This window comes from Festucalex cinctus, chromosome 2, assembly GCF_051991245.1.
Source record: "Festucalex cinctus isolate MCC-2025b chromosome 2, RoL_Fcin_1.0, whole genome shotgun sequence".
Taxonomy (NCBI): Eukaryota; Metazoa; Chordata; class Actinopteri; order Syngnathiformes; family Syngnathidae; genus Festucalex; species Festucalex cinctus.
Window position 1 is genome coordinate 9,504,600 of NC_135412.1, and position 27,354 is coordinate 9,531,953.

The 27,354-nt window shown below is 42.4% G+C and overlaps 4 protein-coding genes across 6 annotated transcripts in view; all 4 read left to right on the forward strand.

The window, feature by feature from the left end:
* LOC144013619 (collagen alpha-1(XX) chain-like) overlaps positions 1 to 6,845 on the forward strand; it is a 33,726-nt gene extending 26,881 nt beyond the window's left edge. For both annotated transcript variants that reach the window (XM_077512701.1, XM_077512702.1), the window contains 15 exons: positions 756 to 914; positions 1,039 to 1,116; positions 1,237 to 1,323; positions 1,403 to 1,456; positions 1,667 to 1,762; positions 3,370 to 3,423; positions 3,515 to 3,568; positions 3,637 to 3,690; positions 3,947 to 4,018; positions 4,109 to 4,144; positions 4,416 to 4,482; positions 5,116 to 5,304; positions 5,402 to 5,479; positions 5,737 to 5,898; positions 6,197 to 6,845. In XM_077512701.1, the coding sequence (XP_077368827.1) occupies positions 756 to 914; positions 1,039 to 1,116; positions 1,237 to 1,323; positions 1,403 to 1,456; positions 1,667 to 1,762; positions 3,370 to 3,423; positions 3,515 to 3,568; positions 3,637 to 3,690; positions 3,947 to 4,018; positions 4,109 to 4,144; positions 4,416 to 4,482; positions 5,116 to 5,304; positions 5,402 to 5,479; positions 5,737 to 5,898; positions 6,197 to 6,225 (1,269 nt within the window). In that variant the 3' untranslated portion in view covers positions 6,226 to 6,845. The remainder of the gene's footprint in view (positions 1 to 755; positions 915 to 1,038; positions 1,117 to 1,236; positions 1,324 to 1,402; positions 1,457 to 1,666; positions 1,763 to 3,369; positions 3,424 to 3,514; positions 3,569 to 3,636; positions 3,691 to 3,946; positions 4,019 to 4,108; positions 4,145 to 4,415; positions 4,483 to 5,115; positions 5,305 to 5,401; positions 5,480 to 5,736; positions 5,899 to 6,196) is intronic.
* A 430-nt stretch (positions 6,846 to 7,275) lies between these two features.
* Positions 7,276 to 11,300, forward strand: LOC144013622 (uncharacterized). Its single transcript, XM_077512705.1, has 10 exons — positions 7,276 to 7,679; positions 7,867 to 8,023; positions 8,092 to 8,145; positions 8,402 to 8,473; positions 8,564 to 8,599; positions 8,871 to 8,937; positions 9,571 to 9,759; positions 9,857 to 9,934; positions 10,192 to 10,353; positions 10,652 to 11,300. The coding sequence occupies exons 2-10, from the start codon at positions 8,021 to 8,023 to the stop codon at positions 10,678 to 10,680; spliced, it is 690 nt and encodes a 229-aa protein (XP_077368831.1). The 5' UTR covers positions 7,276 to 7,679; positions 7,867 to 8,020; the 3' UTR covers positions 10,681 to 11,300.
* A 434-nt stretch (positions 11,301 to 11,734) lies between these two features.
* dpm1 (dolichyl-phosphate mannosyltransferase subunit 1, catalytic) lies at positions 11,735 to 14,980 on the forward strand. The gene is made up of 9 exons (XM_077512716.1): positions 11,735 to 12,134; positions 12,322 to 12,421; positions 12,511 to 12,544; positions 12,651 to 12,727; positions 12,807 to 12,832; positions 13,403 to 13,498; positions 13,786 to 13,854; positions 14,011 to 14,125; positions 14,541 to 14,980. Exons 1-9 carry the CDS (start codon positions 12,004 to 12,006, stop codon positions 14,643 to 14,645), a joined length of 753 nt encoding a protein of 250 aa, XP_077368842.1. The 5' UTR covers positions 11,735 to 12,003; the 3' UTR covers positions 14,646 to 14,980.
* A 2,229-nt stretch (positions 14,981 to 17,209) lies between these two features.
* On the forward strand, positions 17,210 to 26,912 carry adnpb (activity-dependent neuroprotector homeobox b). Of its 2 annotated transcripts, none has more exons than XM_077512714.1 (4): positions 17,210 to 17,652; positions 21,317 to 21,433; positions 22,954 to 23,046; positions 23,146 to 26,912. In XM_077512714.1, exons 2-4 carry the CDS (start codon positions 21,326 to 21,328, stop codon positions 26,044 to 26,046), a joined length of 3,102 nt encoding a protein of 1,033 aa, XP_077368840.1. In that variant the 5' UTR covers positions 17,210 to 17,652; positions 21,317 to 21,325; the 3' UTR covers positions 26,047 to 26,912. The 2 variants fall into 2 exon arrangements, with proteins under 2 accessions (XP_077368840.1, XP_077368841.1); XM_077512715.1 differs by having other exon boundaries at positions 17,210 to 17,642.
* The last annotated feature ends 442 nt before the right edge of the window (positions 26,913 to 27,354 follow it).

Sequence of the window (27,354 nt, forward strand, 5' to 3'; positions counted from 1 at the left end):
CCGTTATCTCACTTAATTCAAGCACTCTTAGAGATTCCATTGCTTATTATCACTGGTGTGTGAAGCCACCAAAATACACTTGTCAGTTAATGTTGTGGTGTGCCGCATGACATCAGCAAAAACTTATTACAAACATGAATGCTAATCGTGCCCACAAGGCAGCATAGCTTGCTTGCTTTCGGCATTGACATTCTTTCACTCTGGAACTTTGGCCAGCCGATCTCAAAACTCTGTGTGGGGTTTGTTATTATGTTAATTTTAACAGGGGTCAAAGTTCACAATGCCACACTCGCATATTTTCTCAGAAATCAGCAGAGAAAGATTTGGTTGTTTAATTTCTCTCTTGAAGGGTAGACAGGCACTCGAGAGACCCCACTATTTGTATACAAACATGAAAAAGTTTTTTTTTTTTTTTTTTGTAATGTTTTATTCATAGTTTGTGCACTTTACGTGTGATGATTTGAAATATCAAGGACTGAGTCTGTTGTGTCAAACATCAAACCTCCGTTAGTAGTCCCATACTGCCTTTGAAGACTAAAGTGATCATTTTTGTTTGTACTATATAGTTCGGTGATTGAAGACGTAATCATATTAATTGGTCCTTTATATGTAAATTTGGTTGTATTTGGCCACTTTAGTTTCTCAAAATAAGTGGAAGAAAGGTTGTTGATTGCAGCACCATGTAGAGCTGGTTTAAAACAATATTGAGAAGAAATTAAAAATAACGTAAGCATTTCTACTTCTGTGATTGGCAGGTGCACCTGTCTGTCAGCCAGGTGGGCGTCGCCTTGTCCGTGGATTGCCAGCGCGTGGGTGAGAGGCCCGCCCGCCCTCTCGGCAACCTGCCTACGGACGGCTTTGAGATGCTGGGGAAGTTGACGAGGAGCAGAGGACCCAAAAGTGGCTCTGCTGCGGTACTTTTATTTTATTTTTTTCATTGAATTTATTCCAAACATAACCCTTGAATGATATTCACTCCCCTGAATGGTTATGGACATCTGTCACATTCATTGCTTATTTTTTCTGCCTTCTCTCCAGTTTCAGTTGCAGTCGTTTGAGATCGTGTGTAACACAACGTGGCCTACAGAGGACACCTGCTGCGACCTGCCCGGAGTGGTCAGTCATTCTTCTGTGTTTGAACCAACATAACGCTCGTTGCTAAGTTAGACCACCACCAGTTCAGTTCTTCCTAATATAGATTGGGTGATGTGGCTTGTTGATGTCTGTTCGTCTCAGAGAGACGATGAAAGTTGTCCTCCTCTGGCCTACTCGTGTACCTGCTCCTCCGACATCCCGGGAGCTTCCGGTTCCCCCGGTCCGACGGTACGTCTTCACCAGAAATTTAAATAAATGCAGAGAATCTGAGAAATCCAAGATATTGTAGTATTTGTTTGCTTCCCAGGGCAAGCCTGGTCCCCGTGGTGATAAAGGTGAAAAGGGTGAACAAGGCCACAAGGTAAATGAAGTGAGGCAGTTTTCATTGAAAACAAACAAACAAACAAACAAACAAACAAACATCCCAGAACTGTCTTACCTGTTACTTCTTCAAACTAACAGGAGTTCATGTCCTACAAAGTCACATTGGTAGCCACATGTGCAAATGAATTCTATCTACTTACACAAACATACATTCATCTTTGAAACAAATATTGTTTTTGTGCTGCAGGGTGAAATGGGTCCTCCAGGAAAACCTGGACTTGAGGGCAGTCTTGGAGCAGTGGGCAGCCGAGGGCCTCAAGGAATGGCTGTGCAAGGGAAAGTAGTGAGTAACCGTCCTTGCCATGGGTATTACACGTACCTTATTAACTCATTCACTCCCAGCCATTTGCATTGAAGAAACTCCCTTTTGACAGATTTTGCAAGACCCACAGAACATTGTGTTCTATTGCTATAAAAACATGGAACCTACAAAAAGAAAAGATTAGAGTCACTTCTTTCATCAGGAAAAAAAAAGTATATTTGTATCAGTTTACATTTTGCAGCCATTAGCATTAGAATATAGCTAAGTTTCATCAATATTCACATTCCTGGTGAAAACACTGACAGAGCTGGTTGCAACATGGCCCTGGCTGATCTCCTATACTCTGCTGCCACGTGATGGCTGTGTTTACTACAATTGCTTTAAGCCACCTCTCCATGTCAGATGCTGACATGAACCTCTTGCATAAAAAAAAAAAAAATAATAAAAAAATAAAAAAATGTGTAAACACGTTTTTGGGAGTGAATGACAAAGTATTAAAACCGTTTTTACACGTTTTTGGGAGTGAATGAGTTAAAGGAAAGAACTAGGGCCTAACTGATTAATCGGCCGGTCAATTATTTCAGCCGATATTAGACCTTTTCAAAGTAATAATAATTGGTTGATTTGACATTTTGCGATCATTTTCACCTGACAGATGCATTAACACTCTGTTATGCTATCCACGTGCACATCTCTACATACTGTATGCCCACGTCAACCTCTGAAAATATAAAAATGATTGCACTAATAATTTGTATTTTATGGACATTAAATGAATTACGTCGTCGTCGTATTCCTCTCACGCTGTTTAATTAATGGCGCTTAATGAGGAAAACACTTTTGGACCTCCTTGGTCCAACCTCGCGTTCTGATAATGTCATATTTCTCGCAACTGTTATTACTGTATACTGCCGTGTTCTTGGCGCGAATCCATTGCCATGTGTGGTAATTCAGGTGCAAATTTGTTCCCAGTTGTCAAACTTTGTGGTTGTGTTTGTGCTCGTATACCATTGGCGCAATATCCTTAGTGAATAAGGCGTTCACAGGGTTTATTGGTTTGATTTGGTTTGGTTTGGCTTTGGTTTGGTTTGTTTGGATCCCCATTAGCTCTTGCAAAATGCAGAAGCTAATCTTCCTGGGGTCCATAAAACGACACGACCAAAAAAACACAATATAAAAAAACACAATACATACAGTAGCACTATATATCGTTATTTATATGTAAATATACGAATGCAACTATACATATACACATATATGTCTCGTTTTTGTTCATGAACTGAAATGTCCATAGATTTTAGTCCAGTTTTTATTAAGTGAAGGATATATTCGTCTTCATTAGTTGACGAAAATGCATACTGATTTAGTCCCAGTTATTATTAATTATTAATGTGGGTTTTAGTCTAGTCTAGTCTAGTTTTAGTCTGGTGAAAAAGGTGTGTTGACGAAATTATTTTTGTTTAGTTTTTGTTGACGAAATTAACACTAATAGTGTGGAACAGTAGAATCATCAGCATACATAAATAAACTAGATCTATTTAATACTGAATGGTAGATCAATCAGAGAGCAAGCTCAATTTTCCATAGCATGGCTGAAAAACAACCATCAACCACATTCCTCCTCTTAGGGTCCACCTGGCGAAAGAGGAGAAAAGGGAGATCCTGGAAGAGTTGGACTTCAGGTGATATTTGCTCATCCGTCATTATGTCAAAAAGCCTGAAACCATCAATTCCCACTCACGTCTTGTTCTCTTGTGTGTCATATATCTGTAGGGTGTACCAGGCCCTCCAGGCCCAAAAGGCGAAGTGGGTCCGCCAGGGCCCATGGTGAGATGACCGGTAACAAAACTGTAAATGTTGAAGAATCTTCTTGTCCTCATGTTGCTGTCTCACAGGGCATCCGAGGTGGTGAAGGCAACATGGGTCCCCCCGGCCCCACTGGATCAAGGGTAAGTTCGAGTTTTACTTTAAAAGGATGTGTGGATACATTATGAGTACGTGTGTATTTTGATTCCAATGTTGGCCTATAGCAAAATGATTGAAAGTTACAATATGTGCATAATAATGAAGTCATGAATATTAGTACTACTAGTAAGACAAGATTTTTTTATTATTATTATTTTTTTTGTGTAGTGTGTAGTCCGCCTTCTGCCCCAAATTTTAGATTCAGTTGAAGTAATGCTGTATTTACCACTTATTGTCCAGGGTTTCCAAGGCATGCCAGGACACCCGGGACCCACTGGAGAGAGAGGCTACACTGGAGCTAACGGGGCTACGGTAAGAACAAAGGAACAAACAGCAAAATCATTCAAAGCTGTCATTGGCTTCTTTTCATATTTATACGTGGATGTATATTTGGTCTTACAGGGTCTTCCTGGGAGTAAAGGGGAACAAGGAGAAAGGGTGGGTTTACCTTCAACATTCTTCTGTTGATCTTTGGAAATTTTTCACTGTTATACACTGAACCCCTCCTCAAGTAATTGACCTTATGGAAAAAGTTTGTAATTGCCTTCAGATGCCACAAGATGGTAATACTATGAATATGTGTTCACTGTATTCTGATTTTGTTCGTTAACCAGTAGCCTATTAAAAAATAGTTGTATTATTGATGGCATTTTTGCATGTAAATGTAAAAGTCATGTAATACAATTGATGTTTTTCACATGTTTTACAGGGGGAACCTCAGTCCATGGCCGTGATCTACCAGCTTGTCACAGAGGCGTGTGAACAACTTGTTCACAGTATGAGCTCTTTGAAAGCAACTCTATCATGATAATATAAAAACAATCATATTAACAAAAATAATAATAATTTAAATTCCACCAGGTTTTTTTTTCTGTTCAACCCGCCCAGTCAGGTATTTGTGTTTATTATTGACAAATGTAAATTGGAAGCTTGGTGATGAAGTGCTGACTCTACGAGGGAAAATACAATCGATGCTTTTATGGGTGTTAACTTTTGGACTTCAGTTTCCGTAGCTCATGTACAGTAGGTCCACCGTGGTTGTCACGGTAACAAAAGCTTTACTTGTTGACCCTGCGGTGAAGGCGGAGGGGTGAGCAATGTTTCACAGGACCACCCTCTCAAAACAGGCTAATTTCAGCATGGCTTTAAAAAAAGATGTGTAAAGTAAGATGTAATTCTTGATTTTTGTGGTATTTTGACAAAAGCTTGACACAGATATGTTATAAGGACACCTGAGAACGGTTTTAAATTTGGGGGGGGAAATGCATTATTTGTCTCCACTTGTTTCTTATGGAAAAAAAACCCAAAACTTTATTTTTAAAAGGTTCCACTGTTATAGGATAATATTTTATCAAAACACTTTCCACATGAACATGACTTGATGATTTGAATGTGTGTTCATTTGTCAGAGGAGGTGAGGAAGTTGGATTTGTTTATCGATGACATGAGGCGGAAACCAGCTCCTGCGGAGGAGCCCGTGGGGCCTCCAGGGGAGCCGGGGGTCCCGGGTTCCAGGGGTCCACCGGGCTCCAGGGGCAACCAGGGAAATATTGGCCCCCGAGGGAGACCTGGCAAGCCCGGCTATCCTGGAGAACAAGGTCATTCCGACTCAGATGTGAACTTCTTCTTGAGTTGTTCAGAATATGCAGTAAATGTCACAGTATTTATTTTCATGAACATTTGTGTCCTCTGCAGGAAGGTCAGGACTACCAGGGGATAAAGGTGATGCTGGGGCTAATGTACAGGGAACCCCTGGGGTCAAAGGCCATGCAGGTACCTTTCCAACAATCCTCCTGGTTGTTAGTCAATTGCAAGCCACATATAGAAAAACAAGCATCCACACCTAAGGACAATTTAGTCTTCTATTAACATTCTTGCTTTACGAATGCGGGAGGAAGTTGTAAATTAATTAGCTGACCCCCAAGTGATATTAATGGTGGCAACAACCGTATAGAACTAATCAATAAGACTTATCCGTGCACTTTCCAACAACTTGCAATGCATATGCGTATTGTGCATGTTATCCACAGGTCCCCCGGGCGAGTCCAAGACTGGAAACTCGGGGCGCAAAGGAGAAAATGGAAAGCCAGGCCCACATGGAATTCCCGGAACTCCTGGCCAGCCGGGAGAGGTCGGACCAACCGGAACGTGTGACAGCAGTGGAGGCTGCCACAGAACTCCTCAGCAAACGGGTGAGTGTTTTTGAACCTTAAAAGTGTGTGAGACAGACGTGCTAACCTTTATGCCACCAAAAATAATCTGTTACCTTGTTACATTAAAAAAATAAAAATAAACACAGCTCACTTTGCTGGTTTACATTCAATACTACTTTGTTTTTATCATTATTGTTGCTTTTTTGTTGATTTAGTTGTATTGTGCTAAGCCGTCTGGACAGACACACTTTTGTTATAATGTCTTGTTCATAATATGTCTGTGTAGTTTAAACCTTACTCACTTGTAGCAACTATGTGTCTTTCTGTCCCTCTCCAGAAGACAGTTATTACGGCTATCAGCCTTGAGTGGATGTTTGAAATAGCAAGTTGTGATGATATCGCAAGAGTACGCCTGTTTACATTGACAATGCTTCTGGAGTTCAGTGCGTGGCAATATTGCGCTTAAACTGACACAGCGCTCTCAAGCATCCATCATCAGAGGAGAACGCAAAACAGAAGAAGGAAGAGGAGGAGGAAAGGCCTGTGATGTCACACTGTTCTGAGGAACCAGCATTTTCCTAAGGATATGATGTTTAAGTGTTATCGTTTTGATAAGTATTAAGAGTTTCCAGCAACCACTTCAGTGAGCGCTTTCCACTTGGCTCTGTTAGGTGCCATTTTATAAGCCATATTCGCACTGATATATTTTCTAAGTATGTTTATATAATAATCATGCACTGTGCCGTAGCCAGATATTTTACATTCCCTCTCGTTTGAGTTTCAGTTCTAACCTAAACTGCCTCAAAAACAATGTTAATACATGGTGTAAGGTTTATATTATGATCCATGGCAAAAACGACTGTGAGTATGTTGTGTATGATATGTATATTGTTAATTATTATTGAGTGTATGCAGTTATTCATTTAAGAAAATATTTGTTTTCATTTTGTAAGTATTCTTGCTGATAATACACATTTATTCAGCCATTTACACTGTATATTCATTTTTTGGGTTTGGGGTTTGTGTTCATGAACGTGTGTGTGAGATTTTTTTTTCTCTCGAACATGCATAGGAATAAGAATTAGGGATGGGCGAGTACCGATACCAGGTATCGTTATCGGGCCGATACGAGCCTTTTTTCAAGTACTCGAGTACTCGTGACTCCAACGAGTACAAGAGACCGATGGGGGGGGGGTGCAGCAGTTTAACACCAGGGCAAATCATGAGGATCACTTACTGTTTTGACAATGAACCCACAAGCATGAACAATAAAACAATTGAACAATAAAAATCAATATTGATTGAATTTTTCAAATTCACTTTATTAAAAAAATCTTATGTACTGGAAATATGTAGTAGTTTCCCGTTTCCAGTACTGTGCTGTATTTTTCATTTTTATAGCACACCGACGTTTCTACTGGGTTCCGCTTCTGGTTTGAAGCGAAACTGTTTCAGCATAGTAGAATTAATGGCGTTGATGTATACGGTTTGCTACTTTGCTGACAGTTTGTCCAATTTAGCAGCAAGTAATTACAGGTCCACAGACTTAGTCTAAGCTGCAAGCTAAAAACATCCGCCTTTAACATCGCAGTATATTAGTCTGAAATTACTAAACCGGAAGTAGTTTGAAACTTCGTTCAGCATAGCTAACTTTAGTAGCCGCGTGAGCGCAGCGACTTGGACGTCACCATGTCAGCCAGGAAGACTTTACAAGCAAAGCCAGAGGAAGGCGATAAATATTCGGTGCTGTTGCCCACCTATAACGAAAGGGAAAATCTCCCTTTGATTGTGTGGCTTTTGGTGAAATATTTCGAAGAAAGGTGAGTTCAGACGAACCAGCAGAGCTGCACGGCTAAGAGCTTACTGCTAAACGACTCAGTGATGAGGTGTCATTCAACCTAGCGGGGCCACTAGTTTTTATGTTATTAGGTTGAGACTATTCCGCATACAAATTAAATGTTAAGGTACTCTGGATTGCTTGACTTTTTTTTAAACTTGTATTTTCAGTGGTTACAACTACGAGATTATCGTCATAGACGACGGAAGCCCCGATGGAACGTTGGAGGTCGTCTTGGAACGTCTTGTTCTCTTGTGTGTCATATATCTGTAGGGTGTACCAGGCCCTCCAGGCCCAAAAGGCGAAGTGGGTCCGCCAGGGCCCATGGTGAGATGACCGGTAACAAAACTGTAAATGTTGAAGAATCTTCTTGTCCTCATGTTGCTGTCTCACAGGGCATCCGAGGTGGTGAAGGCAACATGGGTCCCCCCGGCCCCACTGGATCAAGGGTAAGTTCGAGTTTTACTTTAAAAGGATGTGTGGATACATTATGAGTACGTGTGTATTTTGATTCCAATGTTGGCCTATAGCAAAATGATTGAAAGTTACAATATGTGCATAATAATGAAGTCATGAATATTAGTACTACTAGTAAGACAAGATTTTTTTATTATTATTATTTTTTTTGTGTAGTGTGTAGTCCGCCTTCTGCCCCAAATTTTAGATTCAGTTGAAGTAATGCTGTATTTACCACTTATTGTCCAGGGTTTCCAAGGCATGCCAGGACACCCGGGACCCACTGGAGAGAGAGGCTACACTGGAGCTAACGGGGCTACGGTAAGAACAAAGGAACAAACAGCAAAATCATTCAAAGCTGTCATTGGCTTCTTTTCATATTTATACGTGGATGTATATTTGGTCTTACAGGGTCTTCCTGGGAGTAAAGGGGAACAAGGAGAAAGGGTGGGTTTACCTTCAACATTCTTCTGTTGATCTTTGGAAATTTTTCACTGTTATACACTGAACCCCTCCTCAAGTAATTGACCTTATGGAAAAAGTTTGTAATTGCCTTCAGATGCCACAAGATGGTAATACTATGAATATGTGTTCACTGTATTCTGATTTTGTTCGTTAACCAGTAGCCTATTAAAAAATAGTTGTATTATTGATGGCATTTTTGCATGTAAATGTAAAAGTCATGTAATACAATTGATGTTTTTCACATGTTTTACAGGGGGAACCTCAGTCCATGGCCGTGATCTACCAGCTTGTCACAGAGGCGTGTGAACAACTTGTTCACAGTATGAGCTCTTTGAAAGCAACTCTATCATGATAATATAAAAACAATCATATTAACAAAAATAATAATAATTTAAATTCCACCAGGTTTTTTTTTCTGTTCAACCCGCCCAGTCAGGTATTTGTGTTTATTATTGACAAATGTAAATTGGAAGCTTGGTGATGAAGTGCTGACTCTACGAGGGAAAATACAATCGATGCTTTTATGGGTGTTAACTTTTGGACTTCAGTTTCCGTAGCTCATGTACAGTAGGTCCACCGTGGTTGTCACGGTAACAAAAGCTTTACTTGTTGACCCTGCGGTGAAGGCGGAGGGGTGAGCAATGTTTCACAGGACCACCCTCTCAAAACAGGCTAATTTCAGCATGGCTTTAAAAAAAGATGTGTAAAGTAAGATGTAATTCTTGATTTTTGTGGTATTTTGACAAAAGCTTGACACAGATATGTTATAAGGACACCTGAGAACGGTTTTAAATTTGGGGGGGGAAATGCATTATTTGTCTCCACTTGTTTCTTATGGAAAAAAAACCCAAAACTTTATTTTTAAAAGGTTCCACTGTTATAGGATAATATTTTATCAAAACACTTTCCACATGAACATGACTTGATGATTTGAATGTGTGTTCATTTGTCAGAGGAGGTGAGGAAGTTGGATTTGTTTATCGATGACATGAGGCGGAAACCAGCTCCTGCGGAGGAGCCCGTGGGGCCTCCAGGGGAGCCGGGGGTCCCGGGTTCCAGGGGTCCACCGGGCTCCAGGGGCAACCAGGGAAATATTGGCCCCCGAGGGAGACCTGGCAAGCCCGGCTATCCTGGAGAACAAGGTCATTCCGACTCAGATGTGAACTTCTTCTTGAGTTGTTCAGAATATGCAGTAAATGTCACAGTATTTATTTTCATGAACATTTGTGTCCTCTGCAGGAAGGTCAGGACTACCAGGGGATAAAGGTGATGCTGGGGCTAATGTACAGGGAACCCCTGGGGTCAAAGGCCATGCAGGTACCTTTCCAACAATCCTCCTGGTTGTTAGTCAATTGCAAGCCACATATAGAAAAACAAGCATCCACACCTAAGGACAATTTAGTCTTCTATTAACATTCTTGCTTTACGAATGCGGGAGGAAGTTGTAAATTAATTAGCTGACCCCCAAGTGATATTAATGGTGGCAACAACCGTATAGAACTAATCAATAAGACTTATCCGTGCACTTTCCAACAACTTGCAATGCATATGCGTATTGTGCATGTTATCCACAGGTCCCCCGGGCGAGTCCAAGACTGGAAACTCGGGGCGCAAAGGAGAAAATGGAAAGCCAGGCCCACATGGAATTCCCGGAACTCCTGGCCAGCCGGGAGAGGTCGGACCAACCGGAACGTGTGACAGCAGTGGAGGCTGCCACAGAACTCCTCAGCAAACGGGTGAGTGTTTTTGAACCTTAAAAGTGTGTGAGACAGACGTGCTAACCTTTATGCCACCAAAAATAATCTGTTACCTTGTTACATTAAAAAAATAAAAATAAACACAGCTCACTTTGCTGGTTTACATTCAATACTACTTTGTTTTTATCATTATTGTTGCTTTTTTGTTGATTTAGTTGTATTGTGCTAAGCCGTCTGGACAGACACACTTTTGTTATAATGTCTTGTTCATAATATGTCTGTGTAGTTTAAACCTTACTCACTTGTAGCAACTATGTGTCTTTCTGTCCCTCTCCAGAAGACAGTTATTACGGCTATCAGCCTTGAGTGGATGTTTGAAATAGCAAGTTGTGATGATATCGCAAGAGTACGCCTGTTTACATTGACAATGCTTCTGGAGTTCAGTGCGTGGCAATATTGCGCTTAAACTGACACAGCGCTCTCAAGCATCCATCATCAGAGGAGAACGCAAAACAGAAGAAGGAAGAGGAGGAGGAAAGGCCTGTGATGTCACACTGTTCTGAGGAACCAGCATTTTCCTAAGGATATGATGTTTAAGTGTTATCGTTTTGATAAGTATTAAGAGTTTCCAGCAACCACTTCAGTGAGCGCTTTCCACTTGGCTCTGTTAGGTGCCATTTTATAAGCCATATTCGCACTGATATATTTTCTAAGTATGTTTATATAATAATCATGCACTGTGCCGTAGCCAGATATTTTACATTCCCTCTCGTTTGAGTTTCAGTTCTAACCTAAACTGCCTCAAAAACAATGTTAATACATGGTGTAAGGTTTATATTATGATCCATGGCAAAAACGACTGTGAGTATGTTGTGTATGATATGTATATTGTTAATTATTATTGAGTGTATGCAGTTATTCATTTAAGAAAATATTTGTTTTCATTTTGTAAGTATTCTTGCTGATAATACACATTTATTCAGCCATTTACACTGTATATTCATTTTTTGGGTTTGGGGTTTGTGTTCATGAACGTGTGTGTGAGATTTTTTTTTCTCTCGAACATGCATAGGAATAAGAATTAGGGATGGGCGAGTACCGATACCAGGTATCGTTATCGGGCCGATACGAGCCTTTTTTCAAGTACTCGAGTACTCGTGACTCCAACGAGTACAAGAGACCGATGGGGGGGGGGTGCAGCAGTTTAACACCAGGGCAAATCATGAGGATCACTTACTGTTTTGACAATGAACCCACAAGCATGAACAATAAAACAATTGAACAATAAAAATCAATATTGATTGAATTTTTCAAATTCACTTTATTAAAAAAATCTTATGTACTGGAAATATGTAGTAGTTTCCCGTTTCCAGTACTGTGCTGTATTTTTCATTTTTATAGCACACCGACGTTTCTACTGGGTTCCGCTTCTGGTTTGAAGCGAAACTGTTTCAGCATAGTAGAATTAATGGCGTTGATGTATACGGTTTGCTACTTTGCTGACAGTTTGTCCAATTTAGCAGCAAGTAATTACAGGTCCACAGACTTAGTCTAAGCTGCAAGCTAAAAACATCCGCCTTTAACATCGCAGTATATTAGTCTGAAATTACTAAACCGGAAGTAGTTTGAAACTTCGTTCAGCATAGCTAACTTTAGTAGCCGCGTGAGCGCAGCGACTTGGACGTCACCATGTCAGCCAGGAAGACTTTACAAGCAAAGCCAGAGGAAGGCGATAAATATTCGGTGCTGTTGCCCACCTATAACGAAAGGGAAAATCTCCCTTTGATTGTGTGGCTTTTGGTGAAATATTTCGAAGAAAGGTGAGTTCAGACGAACCAGCAGAGCTGCACGGCTAAGAGCTTACTGCTAAACGACTCAGTGATGAGGTGTCATTCAACCTAGCGGGGCCACTAGTTTTTATGTTATTAGGTTGAGACTATTCCGCATACAAATTAAATGTTAAGGTACTCTGGATTGCTTGACTTTTTTTTAAACTTGTATTTTCAGTGGTTACAACTACGAGATTATCGTCATAGACGACGGAAGCCCCGATGGAACGTTGGAGGTGGCGGTACAGCTCCAAAACATATACGGCGGGGACAAAATTGTAAGTTGGCGCATCTTGTTGTTTTGCGTATTTAAATTGTAGTTTGACGCGTAGTATGTTAACCTACGATACGTTTTCACCTTGATCAGCTTCTTCGGCCACGTCCAACGAAGTTAGGCCTGGGTGAGTTCAAAAGTGGTTTAAAAAAAAAAAAAAAAAAAAAAAAAAAAAGCATTGATGTATGTTACATTAATGGACACCTGTTTCCTTTCCCCATAAAATTATAAAGGCACTGCTTATATCCACGGCATGAAGCACGCCACGGGGAATTTCATTTTCATAATGGATGCTGATCTCTCTCATCATGTGAGTGCAGCCTACTAGTCTACTAGGGTGCAATAGTTCGCAAAATGTGAATGTGCCTTGTCTTTTTTTCCCTCCCCAGCCAAAATTCATCCCAGAATTCATTGCGTAAGTATTCATTTTTTGTTCACATTTTCAGCTGCTTAGTGGTACCTTGACTCACTGGTTTAATTTGCTTGTAATTTAATTGACTTGCATAGCAAGTCAACTATTGCTATTGAAATTAATCTGTTCAAGTCAAGCCCTCCCCAGAGGGACCACCATTTAATAAAGAAAAATTCCACCATATAGTTACTGTGTAAAACGTTACAAACCATAAAAAAGGAGAATGCAAAGAAATAAACTGGTTTCATACAGTATATTTATTGTGCATATTGTAGTATTGTTGTATTGGGTGTGTGTCTTTAAGGAATTGGTATAGTGAGTGATGTCAAGCTTGATGGTTGGTTGGCTGGTTAGCCTGCGTGTGAGCATCTGGGCCTGAATCGTGGCCTACATGCTAGGAGCTAGCAATTTAACATTCTATCCACTCCTCATTATGAGGTCCCATTCTGTGATGTTAATTATAATGCAGATTTGTCTAACTTGATGTGTTCTTCATGCACACCTGTAACATGCTATATACGCTATTCACAGTTGTATCTATAAAAGATAAATCCTGTTTGTCGCTTTGCTCAGGAAGCAGAAGGAAGGTGATTACGATTTGGTGTCAGGTACTCGATACAGAGGCAACGGAGGTGTCTACGGGTGGGACCTGCGCAGGAAACTCATCAGGTGACAAAAGTGACCAGATGGGAACATAGACAGTGCACAAACAGTGGTGGAAAATCCAGGTCAAGAACATAAAAACCCTGCCACAGTTTGACTTTAGCCCCAGCTGCTAGCTAGCTAGCATAGCTCCTGGGGTGCTAGTTTACCTGCTCGGGAGCTCGCGAGCTAGCACAAAGGGGCTAAAGCCAAATTGTGGCAGGGTTTTTACATTCTGGAACTGGATTTGCCACCTCTGTGCACAAACGGGGAAGAGCTATCATTTCATTTTCTCTTTTCTGTCTCACACTCAGCCGGGGCGCCAACTTTCTGACACAAGTGCTGTTGAGGCCCGGTGCCTCAGACCTCACAGGAAGCTTCAGGTAAGATTCAGTGTGTTACATGCCACACCACCAAAGAAAAACATCCCAAAAAAGGATGTACAACTAGTACCTGATTCTGCCATCTAGTGGATGAGCAATTCATTGCTCTCCCTGTCAATATATGTTGCTGGCATAGTGTTTTCTCTGGTACATCAGATTGTATAAGAAGAAAGTCCTTGAGAGTCTGGTTGAGCGCTGCGTGTCCAAAGGTTACGTCTTTCAAATGGAGATGATTGTCCGAGCCAGACAGCTCAACTACACTGTTGGAGAGGTGAGTCATTCACATAAAATCAGGCCTAGAGGGTCACATTTAATGTGTTGGGGAACAAAAATATGATTCAAATGTTTATTAGGCACACATGGACAAAAATGCTGGTACTCACTTGAAACTAGCTAGGGCTGTCACTGATAAATCTTTTTAGAATTGATTGTATGGTTTGATCATCTACTGTATGTCTACGATGCTGTAACACGATGCCTGCAAAGCAAATATGTATCGTAACAGAACTATTCTCAAAGTTGACCATTGAAATACTGAAATTTGCCAAAATTCATATCATGGAGACTGTCATTTGCACATATGAGACAAAAGGGGAGCTTTTAGCAACTAACATACAGCCTTTTTTTTTTTTTTTTTTTAATGAGTACATTGAGAAATATAGTGACCCGTTTGACTTCTCTTTTAGGTTCCCATCTCCTTCGTGGATCGAGTCTACGGCGAGTCCAAACTTGGAGGAAATGAAATTGTGTCGTTTGTGAAAGGCCTGCTCACGCTGTTCGTCACGACATGATCGCTCCATATGTGCCATAGTGTATATCCACAGCCTGTGAGAGCTGTATATTGAGGAGTTTGTACAAATAGAAATTGCCCCTGATAGGAAAAACTTTCCTCAGCCTTGGTTTAAGCAGTGACAGCAAATGATGAGGCAATTTTCTGTTGTACATTTCCATCCTCATCCTCAGTGGACTTTGCAGAAAGTGTATACTCTCTCATCATTGCCCTAGCACATAACTTTAGATAAAAATACTAATTGTCAGAACGGATGCACCATCAACGATTTGAGTAAAACACCAATTATGTTAAATGACAGTGTTTTAGAAATACAAGGATTCTTCTAAAGAACCAGTGAATTGTGTTTGAGTCTAATTGTGCCGGATGTGATGCCACCCAAATTTCATTGCTATATTGCATTTTAAGTGATCATGGTTTAAAAATAATAATAATAATAATATAAATAATAGATTATTATGCCCTATTATTGTATGTAGGAAAGTAGAGACACAGTCGCATCTAAACTTTTCAGCTATTTATTGAATGCCAGGCAAATTGTAAAATACATACAGGAGATACTGCCAGCCACAGCACACAACCAAACACCCATATGCACATTCGTCCATGCAGGGCTGGACCGGCCATCTGGCATACAGGGTAGATGCGCCCGGTGAGCCGGTCTCTTTCGGGGCCGATGCAGTGCTTTTTAGTTATTATTTTCCTCAATTTTACCCCAAGAGACTGGCCCACAATTTAGAGGGACCAGTCTGTTAATCCATTTCAAATATAGATAGCAAAGTGAAACATCATCAATAAACATTAGTGGCAGAGCTACATTTAAGCAAGAGTCAGTCAAAATGCCAGGGCTAATTATTTATTTATTTATCTATTTATTTATTTATTTTTGTGCACCAGTCCAGTCCTGTGTCCATGTCACGTCACCCCACCAGACCTCGCCTCTTAATGGTATATGCACATACTCTATTTTTGAGACATTATGTTTGTTGTTATTTTGTGTGTGTGTGCGTGCAAATGTTTGTGTTCAGAGAGTGTTATAACAAGTTTAAGTGAAACGTGGAAGGGGTTTTATATGGTCTCATGGATTTATTTGTGGGTCTGCAATGTATCCCTGAGACATACTTGACAAGCTTTTATGATAAAAGATGATAAAATACACCAAGAATTATAGTCATATTATTTATGGCATTTTCTTCCCATTGTGAAATTTTAACTTTGTGAAGTTTTTAAGTGCAGATGATCATGAGTTGAGCCAGTTCTCTTCCAGCCTCATATACTGGTCCAGCTTTGGTTAGCGTGACAGCTAGCGGGCTGGATTCGAACTGATGCGTTTCTGCTGGCGTTTGGCTATCTTGTCTTGCACCTCTCTTGCCAGTGAGTGTTCACAGCCACTGATTGCGTATAAACATTAAAATTCAAATTTTCATACTGTGCCACAAATTTAGCCCTCTCTGGTGTTGTTTGATTTTACAACCCATTCAGCTTGTTTGTTTTTGGCACTGTACAGGCATAGCATGTAATTTTAAAGATTTTTCTTTTGTGCTTCTTTTACTGCATGCTATCTTTAACTGGCATTGGTTATTGTTCACCCACCCAGCCATTTTCTATGACACTAGTCCTTATTAGGGCTGAGGGTGAACTGGTGCCTATCGCAGCTGACTTCATCGAGAGGTGGGGTCCACCCGAGATCCTGGACTGATCGACAGCCATTCACCGACTCACAGGGCAATGGCATCTGCCCTGTATGCCAGATGGCCAGTCTAGCCCTGCATGGACGAATGTGCATATGGGTGCTTTTTCGAGGGCTTTAGTTAGCCAAAGACGCATGCTTTCAGAATGTGGGAGGAAACTGGAATTCATGGAGGAAAAAACACGCATGCACAAGGTAGGAGAACATGAAGCTCCTACAAGAGGGTAAGAGCCCGGATTGAAACGGGCAACCTAATTTTTTACTGTTTAAAATTTAACTCTGCAAAGGGAAGGTTGTAAAATGTTTTTTAAATTACCATAATAGAGCACAAGTGAACATGTAAATGTAAACACGGGATAGTATTGATATAGTTAAAGAGGTGAAGTTGGAAATGACAGCCAAAAATTCCTACTCTTGAGTAGTTTCTTCATATCTACATAAACTGAAATGGTTGGGAAAAAAAAAAAAAAAAAAAAAAGAGGATGAGGTGGACATGAATGGCCAACATCGATCCCGGTAAACACCATACTGAGTATGTTATATTTAATTTCTATAGACCTATATATTTTCTATTTCCCTGGACTATGTAATTATACCGAGATAATCAAATAGTAGCTGTGGTGCACGCGCGCAATTCTGAAATCGCCCCATCACGCCCTCTGTTGGCCAAAGTAGCGCAACTGCAGTGGAACTCGCTCCCCTGTTTTTGAAAAGCCCACACGATCAACGCAATGAGCAAAAAATGAATAAAATACGGGAGATGTGGAATTTCATCAAACCTCTTAAGGAATAAATATTCACGTGGGAAAAATGTTGACTTTTTAAATCGCCGCGCGTGAGAGGCCGATGTATGCTAATCGGGCAAATACGTCACGTCCGCTCTTTTATTTGCGCCATTTTGGATGGGGGCACTCTCTCGGCTGGATGTGTATTGTCTGTCAAGAAAAGAATGAAACAGGGAAGCGTGTCATTATCAACATAGGCATGCTTTTCCCGAGCGTACTAGACATAAGACATTTCCTTTTCGTTTCCTTCAAAATGTGTCCGCCCTCGCCGAGCTTTAATTTGCCACATGAGGCAAGGACCGTATGTGTTCCTGTTTGCTGAGCAGGGGAAGGAGGAGGCGAGCCCGTGTCGGCGAGGGAGACCAACAGCGGGGTGACTGACTGACGACTCTCTCCTCCTACTTGGGAACTCACCTGTACGGATATCGCCGACCGAGCGGGGGGGAGTAGTGGAAGGGTCGCAACATCGCTTCGGTCGTCCCGGCCGGGGTGACGGTCTCCACTCCAAACGCCAGGCGCGGATGTAAGAGCAGGTAAACTTGTCTGTCACGATGACATAGTTTGTAGTTAGCTGCTAATGTCACCCAGCTACGATGAAGGAAACGCTGGAATTGATTTAAAAAATATGAGCGGGTGACAGAAAAGATAATAAAATAACCTGTAGTCAAAAGTCACAGGAAGGAAGAGCCCATTATCGGACAAGCAATACAAATTAAGCTGCTGTCTCCTATCGAGACCCTTGTTGTGGGTTAGCTTAGCATGCTAAGCTAGTCTAGCGCGCTGCTTGGACAGTCTTTGTCAAACAGCGGCAGCGTTCCTGTTCTGTCACTCAAATAATGTACTGGAGTTGCCTTGTCACGTTTCGAATCTGATGTAAAGTATACCACGGGAGAAACGTGCAAGGGCAAAAGTGGGCTCTGTTTGTTTACCGGATATCGTTTGCATCGCTTGTTTTTTTTTTCTTTTATGGTGTGTTTGGGGGTGGGTGGGTGGGGGGCGTGACACATGTTAACTGGTTTCCAGGTGACACTTAAACCTTTGTGTTTTGGATAGAAAAAGTGGGAGGGGACGCTGTCACTGTCATCCTAATTTCCTCTCTTTTCTGATTATTTAAATTGAGCACTGGTGTCACCCAGGGTTCATCTGAGCATCCCAAACTTTCTTTTTTTGGTTTGGGGTCATGATATCACATACCCTTTGAGGCTGCTGACTAGATGTCGAAGGTCATCTCCCGTTCGGTGGTCCAACAAGGTTTTTGCAGGCCCTCATGTTTGGTTTCCATCGAGGTGGTTTTCTTCCATCCTCCCTCTCTCTCGCTCCCTCCCTTCCCTCCCACTCAGCCTTGGCGTCTCTCGCTTTCTTTCTTGCTCCCTCTCTCCTGTTCTTCATCCCAGCAGCCCCCCTCCCCCTGGTTTCTCTCACCCGTTTCCATTTTCTCCCTCTGCTTCTGCTCGCCCTCACCCTCTCTCCCCTCCCTCCCCCTTTCCCTTTGAGCCAGTCTGTCCAACCTCCCCCATCCCATCCCCCCTCTACTTCCGTTGCTCGCTCCCTCCCTCCTCATCCTCTCAGCAACCCACCCTTCCTCACCCCCAGAGCCCATCCTCTCCCACACCCTCCCTCCCTCGCTCCCTCTTCTGATTACTCCTTTTCTCCCTCCACTGCAGACATATTGTAGAGGCTGCCGCTGATTCAATAGGAGGCGCCATTCCGTGATGGTATTGGGAGGCAGAACGAGAAAGGGAGGGAGAGCAGGCAGAGGAAAAGTCAGGTATTATATAATGGAGTGCCTCACTAGCGCCATCTACGTGTAATGGTAGTAGATAGGAAAGTAAGGCAGCAAAGGGGTTTGTATTAATGGAAAACACCTGGATGATTGTCTTGTTGTTCACTGTTTTGCACTATTACAGCAGATTTGGCGAAACCTCTTTAGTCATAGGCCCACAGAGGCTGTGTAATTGCAAATTCTATCAATATTGTTAGGGGACATGCACCAAAAGAACTCAGTTCAGTGAGCGACAGAGGATTGAATTAGCATGCGAGGACTCAAAAGTAGTAAGACTTTGGGCATGACAGTACAAGTTGGAGCTACGGCTAGGTAATTAAGCACAGCTTGCACTAATGAAATAGCTGCGAACAGAGAGGTGCTAGTTTTCAAAAGTAAAGTTGATGTTGTCAACTTTTACCTCTTGCGACTATTTTTCCTGAAAGCGGCTATTGATTTCTTTCTCATAATTTTATGTTTCCAGTATGACTACAAAAACGGCTGGTGGAAGGCAGGTAGTCATGAATCCATCACACCCAACTTTGCTAAAGACTTGGTGAACATTTAATATGTTTCAAAAACAGTGATTTATTGACGGTGGAAAATTTTGACCCGAGGTATGTGCTTACAAGCCGCATATATTGATTGAAGTCGCCTTACCTCATCATGTGTTTTTACTGAAAGGACAGGAAGAACTTACTTTCACATGATCTTTAAAGAAAAAGATAATGCTGTTATTTTGGTGGAAGTGGATGCAAATTAATTAATGCTGGGAAAACAGTTTCAAAGCTTGTGTGGTATCAGGAGAAATAAAGAAAATCCCAAAAGGAAAAACAAAACAAATCCAATAGCACAACTTGTTTTGAATGATGTTTTATTTTAGTCATTTGATTTATGACCAGTCTTCCTTCAACATGATTTCTTCTACATTTGAGGCATCTCATTGTTTTGAGGTTGGAGTTTTCGCTATGCTTATTTAAAAAAACAAAAAAAAAACATGCGTGTTGGGTTCATTGACAATTCTAAATTTTCCATAGGTGTGTCCGTGTGAACGGTTGTTTGTGTGCCCTGTGATTGACGGGTGATCAGTCCAGTGTGTTCCACACCTCTCATTTGAATTCAGTTGATTGATAAAGGCTTGAGCTCACCTGTGTTCCTGAACAGGAAATATGTATGTGGTTGAAAAAGGAATGGATGGATGCAGATAAAAGTGTGACTCATGGCATGTGATCCACCAGATCCAGTGGATAGAGAAAGCGGCATAGAAAAAAAGTATTTCCTATCACATAATGAGTCTGACTGTAATACGTATTTGGGGGATGTTTAGGCTTGTTGGAGCTCCGCGTTCTCTTGAGTGCCATTCAAGTTGTTCTTACTTTACCTTGTGAACACCATATTTAAAGGTTGCTGTTTTGGAAAAGAAAGTGATTCAATAAGAACATGTTTTGTTTAAAAATAATGTCTGAAAACACATATTTTCAACCGTTGTTTTGAATGAGTAGGGATGATCCGAGTCCCGATATCAGGTACCTGTGTTGGGCCGATACCCAGCCTTATTTTTAGGTATCGGGTACTCGAGGCTGCCGATACCAGCCAACTGATACTTCAGGCAAAGAAAATATTTTGAGTAAGTCCTCCATGGCTGCAGTTGGCACTATACTGCAGCCGTTTGACACATTGACAAATAATCATTTTGCGTCAGAAGGAAAAGTTTTGTTATGTTAGATGAAACTAATATATAATTGAAATATATCAAAGTATGAGAGGCATCGGCACTCTATATCAGTTAGTAATAAAAGAGTGAATTGAATATTCATACTGGTATTGGTCTGAGGGAGAAAAAAAAATGGTATCGAACATCCCTACAAATGTGCCACACTGTATTTGTTTACGTTGAGAACTAGTGGCTGAAGTGAGGCAGCTACACTTTCTGTTGCATAAAATATGATCCATGTGGGGACTTGGTACTTTTCTGTTCTGTATCGGAATAATCAAAGTAAGAATACATGTAATTTTTTTATTTTTTTTACGAGCGGTCCGGGACCCACTTTTGGGTCCTGTCCTACCAATAATGTCAAGAACTACTTGTTCTTGACATTATCAAAAAAAATACCTACCTACTACGAGTGTCAGACTCAAGCACAGTATTATGTGTGGCTTATTTGTGCAAAAAGTTTTTTTTTTGTTTACATAAATACTATTTTTGTCTACATTTACCGTTTACCCTGTAATTGTCTGGCGACCAATCCAGTGTGTACCTCTTCCTCTTACCTGAAGTCAGTTTGGATGGCCCTCAGCTGATCCGTGACTCTAACGGTGATGTGACAGAAGAAGTATACATGGATTTATACTGCTACTGCACCAGATTTTAGGGATTTTACTTAATTTTTTTTAATGAAATATTGTCCAACAATGCCTATGTCTTTTTGAACCAGGCCAGCAGAATGTTTCAGCTCCCCGTCAACAATCTCATCAGTCTACGCAAAGCTCGGAAAAATGTCAAGCGGGCCCTGGGAGACATCGGCTTGGAGTACTGCAGAGATCACCTAGAGGTGAGTGTTTGGACATCCGAGTGTTTTATTTAATTCTGTTGTGGATTGATGGAGAAATGTACACCTAAGAAGAAATATAAATCTGGTGTGACGCTTCCATAGCCTTGCAAGCATTATTTCATGCTAATATTTAAAAATACTAGTAGTTCTCATTTGGGCCAATCTTGGCTAAATTATGAGGATCATTAAGGAGTTCATTAAGTAGCTTGTCCATTATGCTCTCTGCAAGAAACGCACATTCAGCACTAGGGGGCCTAGCCCAGTTGTAGACTGCACACAATAATGCTGCTAGTTTACTAAACTGTTTTAATATCAGCTTTAATATTGTGTAATAAAAATCACTGACCTACTCCCGACCTTTTATACATCTTATTCTCAGTTTACGTCTGCACCAACATACCAAGTTTCAAGGTTACGACCGCTTTGCAATGAACTCATATGTACAATGATCTTGGGTTGTCAATAATAAATCTTTTTAAGATCAATTATTCCATTGATTACTCAGCCCCTCACCTCTGTGGTTACTAATTCATTTGCGGCATCTGGGTCAGAGCCTTTGTAGAAGTATAGGGTTTGTATGTAGTATTTTCTTTCCAGACACTTGATAATTAGATGGTCAAAATTGGTTATTCTCAGTCTCTGCGAAAAACAGAGTTTCCAGCCAGAAATATGACAAATGTACTCTATCACCCAATCACTTATTTGTGTTTTATCATAGCTGTGCAGTTAGGATGACTTCTCAGTCTTTCTATTATTACTTCCTCGTCCCTCCGCATGATAACGATACTGAATGTCAGAAGTGTACTGTAGCTTATTTGTTGCCATGGAGGCGATGATTAGTGTTTGATATGTTATGTGAAGCAGGCTTTTGCCTCCACAGCTCTGCAACATGTTTAGCCACATTGATTAGCCAACCAGCAATCAGGGTTATGGGCGTAAATGAGTTAGCGTTCATTGATTTCCAAAACAGAATATAAATGATCTGCAATATTTGGCAGCTTTGAAACTCCAAATGAAGTGTTAAAGCACATTCAGGGAGGGGGGAATGCCATACATCACACGCTTGCTGCAAGCAACACAGGCGCATTCAGGGTGCTTTCAAAACGCAGGAACTAACAGACATACGTCACACTGTTCGACACATTAATCCTTTTTCGCCTTTCATTGAGTCTAGGTCACAATTTGGTAAATGTAATACTTTTTCACAAATCTGTACTATTGGTCAGTCCACACATTCGTGTGCGCACGTGTCAAGTGTTGAACATAGTTGCGCTCTTTGATGCGGCAATGTTAAAGTTTAAATACCGGTACACATTTTTTGGGGTGGTCCCCTGAAAAGTGATGATTGATGGAAGCACAAATATTCCGCTCAACTGCAGCAATATGTACCTTGATGGTGGTGGTTTAAAAGATGAACGAAAAAGTCATGACATTTCCTAAAAAGCAAGTAGATGTGAAACTTGACATGATCTTGAACAGAATTTGAAAATAAGTGTTAAATGTCTTGTTTCTTTGTGCAGGACTTTAAAGCCTATACCCCCCCAGAGGTGTATATAAAGCACACTTCTTGGGAAGATGTGTGCATGTGGGAGCCATCACATACCAAAGTCCAGGTGTGTAGATATTTAGTGGTTGTCAACTCGCCACTAAAACATAAAAGTGTTCTATATTATTTGTAAGATGAACTGAGATCCTTTCCGAATGTGTCTCAGGACTACAGATCCAAACCTTTCTGCTGCTCCGGCTGCCTCTTCTCATCCAAATACTTCTCAGCGTACAAGAGCCACTTCCGCAATGTCCACAGCGAAGACTTCGAGAACAAAATCCTGCTTAACTGCCCCTACTGCACATACAACGGGAACAAAAAGAGCCTGGAGATGCATATCAAACTTTTCCACATGCCCAGCAACAACACCTTGCGCCAGGGTACCGGCGTTATGGTGGGCGGAGCCAGTGGTCTCATGATGAAGGATGGCCTCCTAAAGAGGCCAGGGGATGGCGTCGAACAGGCCGTGTACTACTGTAAGAAGTGCACCTACCGGGACCCTTTGTACAATGTGGTGCGAAAGCACATCTACAGGGAACACTTCCAGCAGGTGGCTCAGCCTTACATTGCAAAACCGGGAGAGAAGACCAACACTCCAAATGGTGGCCCCACCGCAAAAGCGGAAGGTAGCAACGCAAACAGCGCCGCTAGTCATCAGATCCATTGCAAGAAGTGTCTGTTTGTCCCAAGGACCTATGAGGCACTCGTTCAACATGTCATCGAGGACCACGAGCGGATCGGCTACCAGGTGACTGCTATGATCGGGCACACAAGCGTGATTGTTCCCCGACCGAAACCCATCCTACTGATGCCGCCGAAAACTCACGGGGACAAGACTATCATCGGGATGGGTCCGAAGGGGGCCGTCATGGCCACCGCCAGGCCATCGGCTTCACAGCAGATTGCCCGAGTTGCCGGCACAGCAAAGCCAAGCTTCAGTACTCAAACTCTTCTCCCTGGGAATAAACACGAGTCAGTGGTCTTAAAGTCAGGGATCAACCTCCCCTTCACTTTTGCAGCCCAACAGGCGAAGGTCACGCTACCGGGGAACGTCCAGGTTCCTCTGCAGCCTCACTTGGCAAAACATCACTTTTCTGGAGGCAGCCTGCGGACCCCATTGGTGGTCGGTGCCGTTTCCTCCCTCAAGTCTAACCCCCTGGGCTCGCGGGTCCAGGCGGCGTCCACCACCTTCGCGTCAATCACGGCCAAGAAAAGCGGCTCCTCGGTCCTGGGCACGTCTTATACCCAGAAGTGGAAAATCTGCACCATTTGCAACGAGCTCTTCCCAGAGAATGTGTACAGTTCTCACTTTGAGAAAGAGCACAAAGCTGAGAAGGTTCCTGCCGTGGCCAACTACATTATGAAGATTCACAACTTCACCAGCAAGTGTCTCTACTGCAACCGCTATCTCCCCAGTGATACCTTGTTGAACCACATGCTCATACACGGCCTGTCCTGCCCGCACTGCCGTGCCAACTTCAATGACGTGGAGAAGATGGTGGCTCACATGCGTCTGTCGCACCCAAACGAACCGGTGGGCCCGCGCACTGACTCCCCCCTGACTTTTGACCTCACCCTGCAGCAGGGTAACCCAAAGAACGTTCAGTTGATTGTGACTACCTACAACATGAAAGATGCCCCAGAGGAGTCTGTGGCCTTTCATGCCCATAACAGCACCCTCATGTCGCCTTCCCTGTCCACCTCCATTCTGTCTGCCAAGAGGTTATTGTCTCAGCACCCTCCTAAATTACACGCCGGTGTACCTGAAAGTGCACCTGTCAAGAATGTCTCACAAACGTCTGTACCGTACAAGAGGGACGTTGGGAAGACCCTCTGTCCGCTTTGCTTCTCCATCCTCAAGGGCCCCATCTCGGACTCGCTGGCCCACCACTTAAGAGACAAGCACCAAGTCATTCAGACTGTCCACCCAGTAGAGAAGAAACTGACCTACAAGTGTATTCACTGTCTTGGTGTATACACGAGCAACATGACAGCCTCCACCATCACCTTACACTTGGTGCACTGTCGAGGCGTCGGCAAGTCCCATAACGGTCAGGATAAGTCTGCTCACGCCTCCCGAATTAGTCAAGGGCAGGGCGGCGCCGTGAAACGAACCGCATTTGATAGTGCCGAGGCCAGTGCACCGAAGAGGAAGAGGCGGGGACCTCCTGGGGAGAGAGCGCACCCGAGAGATATGAACGGTTCATTTGAAGAAAATCCCGACGAGCCCGTTGCCCTGGCTCTAGACCCCAAAGGACTTGAAAATGAGTCGTATGAATTGAGAAAGGCATTCCTCACTCGCTACTTTAATCGAGCGCCATACGCCACGCAGCGAGAGGTGGAGAAACTGGCGGCAGGTCTGTGGCTGTGGAAGTCTGACATCTCCAACCACTTTGTCAACACGCGCAGGAAATGCACACAGGAATGCGAGAGCCAAAACCCCGGCGTCTTACTGGGATTCAGCATGCACGAAGTCGGAAAAGTGAACCACGGGCTGGCGCTGGACGGAGTCGCCGGCGCGTGCCAGAGCCAGCCGGGACGAAGGCGCACGTCCAGGACGCGCTTGGGTGTGTCGGAACGAGCCCGCCAAAGGCATAAGGAGTCCGTTGCTGCGAATGGCGGCACCGAAATTAACCCCCAACTGAACATCACCAGAAACCAAACCGAGACAATCAACAGCACCCCGCTGCACAAAACGTCCGCGGAGCCCACCGAGCCCATCGCCATTGACTCCGACAGTGAAGAGGAAGTCCAGCGGGAGTCCGGAGCGCTCTGTCAACCTCCAGGAGCTGAGGAGAGAACGGCTCTCACGGAGGGGGCCAAGCCTACATCGGCCCTACATGACATGTTCGAGGACGACGATGACGATGATGACGACGACGATGATGATGACGATGATGATGATGACGACGACGAGGATGAAGGGATGCACTTTGAGAACGGCTTTGGGCCTAACGAGGCAGCCCAAGGAAGGGATGCGCTGCCCATTATTATTCCCAAATTCGTACCCTCGTCTGCTCGGCGGGGTGGTGACGGAGCACAACTGGGAAAGCAGCAGCAGGTCTGACTACTAACGTTGGCCAAGGTTTTAAGACCTGCAGCCCCGCACCAACAAATCTGCCTCACCTGGATCCAAGGAACACACGAATGAGCTCCAAACAAGCCATCCAAACGATGTCACCATTGACTCGACGACACTGTACTATGTGGAAGGTTCAAAGATTACACCGTGAGGGTTTAGCAAACTAGGAATATCGAGTATTTTGGCTTACATCAAACAAAAGGCTTTAGTGTTGATTGATTTAGCCACTGGATTTGTAAACATGACCAGATAATCCTTTTCTTTTCTTTTTTTTTTTTAAAGTATTATTATTAACCCAAGTAGTTTTTCCGAGAAGTTGTAAATTTGTACAGTCTTTGACACGTTTGCCCAGATGTTGCCATACATCTCCTCTTGGATATTTGCTATGTCTAAGGTAGACATCGCTATGCTTCATGATAGGTGTTGCTTTGGTGGCTGGTCTTTTCTTACATGTTAACTTTATTTTTTAACTAAAAGTCTTTTTTTTTCTTTTAAAAATAAGATATGAATACATAATTGTTAAATTGATCATTTTATTATAATTGTTTTGTTTTTTTTTGCACAGAGCTGTGCTCATTTGAGCAGATTGAACTTCAGCTACAGTATTTCCGCAGCTCATTAGCCATGACTGCAGTCTACTTGCTGTTTTTAGTGTTGCCTATTATCTTTGCCCCTCCCCCACTCACACAACTGATGACTGGATGGTAACCATCACATTTTTAAAAAATATATTTATCTCATGTTTCTTTAATTCGTGTGTGAGTGTGTGTGTGTTTTACACAAGTTTATTTTCCACTTGCGCATTTAAGAATAAAGTGCTGTGAATATTTCTCACAGAAATGTTGGCCAAACCAGCCTCATTTAATTTAAATGGCGGGATAGATGTTTATTTTATGTTTATCAAGAATCTACAAACATTTATTTCTTGACCATGTCCACCAAACAGAATACAACCACACTATCTTCATTATCAAACAGCAGTGCAGGCATGAGGCCGATCATGCCCGTTTTTGAAGAGGAAGCCCTGTGAAAACTCAAGCAAGCACTCGTCCACCTGGCTGCTGCTTAAAAAAAAAAAAAAGAAAGAAAAAACACACATTGGACAGAAACACTTGTCAGGTCTTGAGGAGGTAAAATCCTGAAGTAGTGATAAGGCCTAGGTGACTTAATTGGAAGTGGAGGTTATTTGATCCCATCCTTTGCTGTCCTACGCCCGAGCGAGGAAGACAAAATGGAGGGGAAGAGAGGTCTCCTTGGCTCGCTAGTTGCTATGCTGCTGTAAGGAGCGGCGAG